This window comes from Rhinopithecus bieti, unplaced genomic scaffold (genome assembly GCF_001698545.2).
Source record: "Rhinopithecus bieti isolate Rb0 unplaced genomic scaffold, ASM169854v2 scaffold_7648, whole genome shotgun sequence".
NCBI lineage: Eukaryota > Metazoa > Chordata > Mammalia > Primates > Cercopithecidae > Rhinopithecus > Rhinopithecus bieti.
The window spans coordinates 1799479-1807543 of NW_016805609.1; the positions used below are offsets into that span (position 1 = coordinate 1799479).

General features: G+C 41.0%; 1 protein-coding gene across 21 annotated transcripts in view; it reads right to left on the bottom strand.

Moving 5' to 3' along the window:
* Positions 1–1691: 1691 nt before the first annotated feature.
* The window catches only part of TRPM3 (transient receptor potential cation channel subfamily M member 3), a 931696-nt gene continuing 925322 nt past the window's right edge, over positions 1692–8065 (bottom strand). For 20 of the 21 annotated variants that reach the window (XM_017873090.1, XM_017873069.1, XM_017873076.1 and 17 more), the window contains one exon: positions 1692–7769. In XM_017873090.1, the coding sequence (XP_017728579.1) occupies positions 6317–7769 (1453 nt within the window). In that variant the 3' untranslated portion in view covers positions 1692–6316. The remainder of the gene's footprint in view (positions 7770–8065) is intronic. The other variant, XM_017873089.1, reaches the window with a different exon arrangement.

An 8065-nucleotide genomic window follows, 5' to 3' on the forward strand; every position in this document is an offset into this window, starting at 1 on the left:
TTCAGAACAAGAGTAACTCTGAATAAGGTGAGTTTCTTTCCCCCCGACCTCAGTTCTCAGTGTATTTTGTGTGTACATTCACCAAGTCACAATCAAGAATCTGATCCCGTTGGCTCTAAATCAGAGGTTCCAAACTATTGCCTTTGGGACTGAATGCTGCTGGCAGACATGTTTGTTTGGCTAGCACAGTGTTTGGGAAGCTGAATTTGAATGTCTTTGTGGCGGGATGTGTATTCTCTCATGCTTTACTCACAAACCCTACTTCTTCTGTTGATTTTCACCAGTCCAGTTCACACATTTGTGTGTTCTCGATCTGGCCCCTACACATCTTCGAATTTGCAGCCTCTCAATCTATGTGCAGATGGCTGGTTTTAATGATGTGTGGGAAGCTGCGGTGAAGATGTTGTAGGGCTCTTGAGATTTAGAGAGGCAAAAATTGGATGAGGTCAATGTGAACACCAGTCAGGATAGAGGCAGGAAGAGGCTCAGTTGATGGGAAGATCAGGACTGGGACAAAGTCTAAATGTTTGGCTTTTTCCAAGTGGCTGCTGTTTCAGCTTACTGTGCCAGAGTCAACAAGGTATAAAGGTAATGGGGCAAGGTCTGTTGGTCTGGTGAAAAAGCAGCTAGTCTTGGACTAAGAGAAGAGAAGCAAGTAGAGGCCAGAAAGAAAGTCACACATCCAGGCATGAGGCTGAATTTCCCCCTTTGCCCCACAGGCCTCAGCCACCTGCCTCTTCCAGAGGAAGGCATGGGTCCTGATTGGCACTGACACTCTTTACAAAGCCTATGGACTTCTAGCCATACACATGTCTTTTCAGTTTCCAGCACACAAACATTGTGCAAATGCACAAGGGCCTGCAGGTTTAAGGAGGCCAGTAGACTAGGTAAGGTAAGGAAGGGAAAATTCACCTCACTCTTATTGCCATCTGGATTACCTGGTCACCAAAATCCTCTCTTAGATGACCTGTGGAAACAGTCACATGTTGCTTTCATTAGCAGTGATGTGTGCAAGGAAATCATCAGAGAAAAGATAGCACAACTACCTTCTGAGAGGAATTAAAGAAAAGAAAAAAGTTGCTTTTCCTTAATTGGAACCAGCCTTTCTTTTGGTTGACTCCAATCTGAGAGACAGAATATCCAACTTGTAAAGAGAAAGCAGGCTGAGAGGAAAGTTTTCTCTATTCATTTTAGGAGCAGTCAGTTACAAAACTGTGCAAATTGGCTCCTCTCTTTTCCAGATGTTGAATGGCTTCTAGTAACAGTGGTTTTCTAAAAGAGTAAACTCTTTAGAATCACCCAGTGCTTGATCAGACACCCAAACACACGCCTCCCACCCCCAGGCTAGGCTCACCCCCAAGGTGAAGAAGCCACAGACAAGGAGGGAGGTCTCTTGTCATATCATTGGATCACACATTCACAGCGATCTGCACACTTCTGCACTATCACAAATGGACTTTTCGCTCTCATCTCTGGCTTAGCAATTTACACCCAGTAGCTCTGAAGAATCAGAAATGTGTCTTGCATATATCACATATGCACAACACCTAGATCTTGGCAGACCCAAGAGGTGTTGGCTTGCCATCTCTGGGTCCCATGGCTATACAACCTGCAGTTAATACTTTATTTCATATTATTTGTTCAGTGCTTAAAAAAAAGGATTTAAAAATCTCTTGGTTATTTTTTTTTTGTTTTAATTTTCAAAACTGAACATAATCCCCATAGTAAGAAGCCCAACTGTTTGAGTGAATTCCTAACTGGCTTAAGCGTCACAGCAGGCAATAGTAAAATGTTAAGTGCCTTAGAAAAGTCAAAAGAAATGCATAAAGCAGTACATGCATTTTGTCAACACAAAATTAAGACCGGGTTTGGAGAGAGATTACTTCATTTAAGTCACATTGTTATTGTTAAAGGATAGTGAGTTATAATGCAATATCTAGGCCAAATATATAACCACCTACACACTAGCATCACTTTATCTAGAACAACATAGTGTTACTAAATGAACATATTTATAAAATACTGTACACTGCTTCTGCATGGGGTTGGCAGATGTAAACAAACAGCTAATTCAACTGGAGTTTAAATTATCATTTTAAGTTCATTTGTCATATAGTCTTTTGCATAACATGCCAGTTCATCTTTCATGAAATCACAACTTGCCTACCACAGCTCGCAGGACTCATTGGAGGATATACATCAGCTTACACACATATTTTACAGTAGTCTACAGGAACATGAAAAGCATCAAGCAGATCAGGAACAAAAATGCCCGGTTCACAAAGATGCTAAATAATATGGAATTGGGAACCTAATTAATCATTGCAACATGTGCTTCTTTATTGAATGTTACAGATTTATAAATGATTATAAAGCTGTCCTGTAACGTTCATTAATTCAACCACATGCTACAACTATGCTGGGTTAAACATGGGTTACATACATGTTTACATGTGTTTTATAATACAGCATTGCCCAACATATGAATGGTATAGCCTATAGATAGAGCATGATGGATGACTGGATAATATTTATCATCTTTAAAGAAATTAAACAGCCCAAACATTCAGGAAGATTAGACTGTACAGACTCAGGAAGTAAAATAGAAAAGTACTATCCAGTTATCTACCATAATATTATCTATAGAAACCATGTTTTAGAATATATTTGAAACATTCAGAAGAAACACATTTTGTGTTTTATGAGTACATTTTCTCATCTGATTATTCTTATATATATATTTTAAAAGGGGAACTTTCAAAGTGCTAAATAATATCCTAGACCTGGAAACTCAGACATTTAAAAAAGTCCAGTTCTGTAAAGTGCTGTATTATGACTGCTAATATACCTTTTGGCTTGCAGAGATAACACAAACTAGTCATGACAATTATACCCAAGCTTTCCAGCTCCTCATTCAAATCGATCAAGGAGGGGTCCTCTAACTATAAATATAAAGTATATTGGTTAAGCAGGAGACCTCCATGGTCATTTTCATAAAATATCCTTAAATTTGTTTTCAAAAGGAACAAGCAATTTAGAACAAATCATTACATATAGTAGTATATAAAAATTGGCACCTTTGAAGCAGATGATTAAACCGAAGCTATTACTTCCTTGAGCTCTCTATGACTTTATTTACGGTCCTCAGTAACTTGCTGCTCATAAACTGCTTAATTCACAAAGACAGGTAATTAACGTCCCCTCCATCAGGGATGTGGTGGAATCAATGGGCTGAGCATAAGCTGACTGCACAAGGCCACAGAATCAATGCCACATCGGTGCACAGAGAACCCGGAAATGGAAGGAAATGGACTGAAAAATAACACACATATATGTGCACAGGAAGGAAATGGCTCATGGAAGTTACACAGTTTGTGTCTACAGTCATTTAAGTTTGGCTTATATATTTCACACGTTTCACAGATGTTAGAACTTAATTTTCATGCACAACAAAACAATCAGGTAATTGCAAGATCAGGACCGTTGAGTATTTAGTTTCCCAGTTCCTATATTTTTCTCTCTGAAATCACAATGAATGGAAACACTTGCACTCAAAATTTCTTTCCCTCACTTCCAATCTGGCCCAGAATGAGGCCGTGGAGGTGTTTGATATCAATGAATAATGTTTTCGTCTCCTTCTTGGGTTCCTCTATAGACCCTTCAGGGAGCCTTCAGCATTGTGATTGTGCTTGATACTTAAAATCATCAACACGTTAGGATGTAAGTGCATTAAATTGGCAACATCTAATTTAAATAACAAAAGTAAAAAAAATCTTGGTTCAAACTCTGGTGCTGAGATTTGGCCTTCCTGAGAATCACAGAGAGATGGTCTCAAATGTAAAGTGCCTATTACAACTGTATTAACTATGAACAAACATGGTTCCTTTTCCTCGTTATCAATCAATATGGAACCAGGGGCTCATGAACCCTTTCAAGTTATACTGCAACTTTGCATGTATGTACATTTTTTTCTCTCTGGAGAGAGGGCCTAGAGTTATCATCAGATCCTCATAGGGATTCATGACTCAAGGAAGTTTAAGAACAACTGATTTATTTTCAGACCCACTACATGTTTGCTGAGAGGGAAATAGCCAGTGTGGGGCCCAATAAAATGTTAAGTGTTTCTAGAACAGCTGTAAATAAGGGAGTCTGGGTGTTTGTTACCAATTCACCTAAATGCCAAGGAGTGAAAAAGGAATTAATTCTTTATATATGTGACCTCATCACGCGTCTTATACCTGAATTGCTTATTCAGAAGAGTTTTTAGTTTGTTTTTTTATCTTACATTTAAAGGCCATGTATTTACATGATTTCACAAGATGAAGTCAAACTTGGTGTTTTCAATTATAATTAAACAAAAGAACCAGGTAGTACCTCAGGCCAGGAACAATAGGTTGTTTTCCTTAAAGGCTTTATTCTTTTTTAAACATTAATGAGCCAAATAGGAATCCAAAGATTTGGGGTCAAGATTTCTTTATCCCACCTCCAATCCAGATTCTGATCTAGAAGATTATGCCTTTACTTTAGAGTCTGTAACACTAGCTGGTTTAAAGTTGCATGTCTATTCAGATTGTACTTGGCGTAAAAACTTTGTTTAGGAAAAGCCAGAATAAATAAGATGTCCCGATAGTGAGTGATTTCAGACAAAAAAGGGCAGAAGGCAAGCAGTGAGTCATTTTGACAACTCTAGTTTGATATGAGAAAAAGTCATAGGAATTTTTTAAAAATCATAATTTCAACATTTGGTCTAATAGCATACTGAACTCTTTCAATGGAACTTCTCATATATTAAGAAAATCTTTTGATTACAGTTCAAGGTGATAGAAAAGTCCAAGCCTCTTAAGAAAGCTCTTTATGTCTATTTATTTCATATATAAATATGTGTCTCTGCGTAAATGCATATACATGTGTATAAGTGGCATATACTATAGAACTCTTTATATGGTTTATTTGCTTTCTATTTTGGTCTACTGTATCTTTTTTTATAGCTCTGTCTATAAGAAAAATATTCATGGTATGCTTGCAACTGATGGCTTTGGGTTGATACCAAACTCCCAGTCAAATCTAAGGTTATTTATAGTTTTGAAACTCCCTTAAAAAGTACTTTGGAACATTTCCATAGAAAAGATACCAGCCCTTGAAAAACTCCAATTAAATTTATGCTGAGCTCAGATTAGATGGCAAAACTCTAGGTATGAAAATATCCACATATAACCATATATTCATATACAAAATGGTCATGTGATGAGTGGTGTGAAAAATTGGCAGTTATGTCTTGGAGGTGTTCAGGAGGATGTGGTGGAACCATGCAAATGATGACGGTCACACAGCAGCACAACACACGACATGAACGGTGAGAACAGAACATCCCACATGGCAATTTCAGGCTAGTTCTGTCCACTGTTTTTTTTTTAAGTTCAATATTACATATTCATTGAATGAATTCATTGATGACAGGTGAGATACAAAATAAATTAAAAAATATAAAATTATTTAATTACATTCATCCTGAGCTTGCTCGACTAGACTTGAACGCCCACTGTATATAATAAATCACTTGACTTTTGTTTTTTTTTACACATCAACTCTTCTTTCATTTCGACTGCAATACAAAAAGGCATTTCTGTTCCCTTATTTTCTTCAAAAAAGGATAAACAGTTGTGGCACCAGAAGTGAATAGATAAGAGACAGGTGAACTATGACTGTTACCTTGTTTTTTCTTTATAATGATCAATTACAGAAGTGTTGGCATGAGAAGGATGTGGGACGTTAGGTAGAACTGCTTGCTGCCGGCTTATACTGAATAAAGAGGATGCTCTTCATCAGTCACCAGTGATGGAGCCAATGTGAAAAGAAAACAGAATGGAAGTTTAGAATATCTCATTGTGTACACTGGCTATTTTATTTTATTTCGCAATTTAGCCCTGCATCCTACAACTCTTGATAATGGTCAGAAATCAACAGATGCCTCCTGGCATGGAGCGTGCTCGAAGCCCCTTGTTTCCCCTGCTCTCATGGCTTTCTGCCGTGACTGCGGATACATTCATCTCTAACCCTTCCTTTTCCCTCTCTTCCCCCTCCCTGCCCAGCAAGTGTGAACATGCCTTAAATCCCCTGTGTCTGGCACTGGGTCAGATCAAATGCTTTCTTGATCTGTGGCCCAGAAGTCACCTTTGAGTTAACACCTCCCAAAGCATTGCTTGTTTTGCTCAGCTAAGAATAAAGCAGGTATGATTCAAGGAAGGGGGAAAAGCTGGAGTTGGAGAGAATGTTAGGGCTGGATTCTTGAGCCTCCTGTGATGGATATTAAGAAGGTCTAGTTGTGCTTGCTTTCAAAGCTTTGGAACGCCGATGTTCTGGACAGTCTCCTCATGGACAGGCTGTCCCCTCGGCCCTCTGGCTTGGAGGACTTGCTTCTCTGGAAGGGATTTCGCAGGCTTGCTGTGTTCCGCTGCCTGTCGAGTTTGTCACTGATGGAGAAGCTCTTCCTGGTGTGTGCATATGGCGCGCTTGGCTCCTCTGCCGAGTAGCTGTTGGCGCGCTCTATCTTGGGAACAGTGATGTTGTTGGACAGGGTTCTGTCTGAGTTATCACCCTCCTGGGAGGATATTGCAATGGTGGCTCTGCGGCCTTTGGCCTCATTCTCCTCACTGTCAGAGCTGGGGTGACTCAGTTCTGCTTCTCGCTCAGGATGGCAGCAAGATAAATCCTCCACTTTGTCTCCAAGACCTCCAGGGAAGGCAGCTCTGTCCGCAATTGCTTGAGGGGCATTGACACACCTTGTGTCAATACAGTCTGTAATACTTGTGTATTCTGCTGTTTTCACAGGCACCCCAAAGTTGGCATAATAGCTCCTTGAGGGGGAAAACATAAAGCTATGAGATTTCACGATGGGAGCCTCTTCCAGAAGAAAGGGTGTGGTGGCTAGGTAGCGGCTGCTTTTGGAACGCTCAATGGTGTGGTACATTGGAGGGTCTGAGTCCCAGGGGTTTTGGCATTCTGGAAGGTGGGTATAGTCTGAAGAAAAAGATCTAGTGTCCATGGAGGTGATGTCCTCGAAATCAATGCTCCGGCTTGGAGGTTTGTCTGTGGGTGCAAGGGTTGCATAGGCACTACTTGAATGGGCTGTGGAAGGTACTGCAGTTGAAAAGCTTGGCTCGCCCAGCCCAAGGATGTTCATGGAATTGTCCAGAGGGTCTATATCACAGTGGAGCTCATCCATAGCAGAGACATAGATGTCTATACACGATGATGGTCTTCTGGAATCAGGAACAATGGCCAAGGTGTTGGCAGGGGCTGCAGGAGCTTTGGGTTCTTTTGCTACAGAGTGGGAACTAGTAGCCCGGTGTAGGCTCAGGGACCTTTCTTTAAAAATACTTTCCAACTTTTCTATACCACCTTTGTCTTTCATATTGACTGAATAGAAAGAATGGCTTCGCATACGGGGCATTAAGGTTGGAGAAGTTGGGGACATGGTCTCCTCACCTGCAGGGTCTATACTCTCTTGGAGCTTGAAGGTGTTCCCTTCCTGGCTGTTGAAGCTGCTCTGGCGGACAATGTAGGCTGCGTCCGTGCAGTCTGAGGAGGTCCTCGAGCGGATTTTGTTGGACTCAGCCCTCTCCAGACCTGTCAGGCGCTCCAGGGCCGTGGCCATGCGCCCGATGAGGTCTTCCAGCTGTGCCAGCCGGATGTCCACAGTCTGGAGCGAAGCCTTCATGGAGTGCTCTCTCTCGTTGACTTCCTCCAGCCGCATGGACATGTTCTCCACCCTGTGTGAGGAAGAGAGAATGGGAGTCACTCGGCCTGGTTCATCTGCTGGGGCTTTAGAGAGCAAGGATATTGCCTGACCTTGGTACCTTCAATGGTGTCTTCCCAGAGGGAAGACAGGTTACAGGTGTTGAGAGGGGTTGGGGAGGAGAGTACGGCATTGATGCTGTGACAGAATCCCAGAATTCAAATCTTTTTGAGCTAGAAGAGGCTTTAGAGATTATCTAATCCAATGATTTTTTTTTTTTTTTTTTTTTAGAAAAGGTACGCTGCGTTCTGATGCCCGGGACGCTGTGTG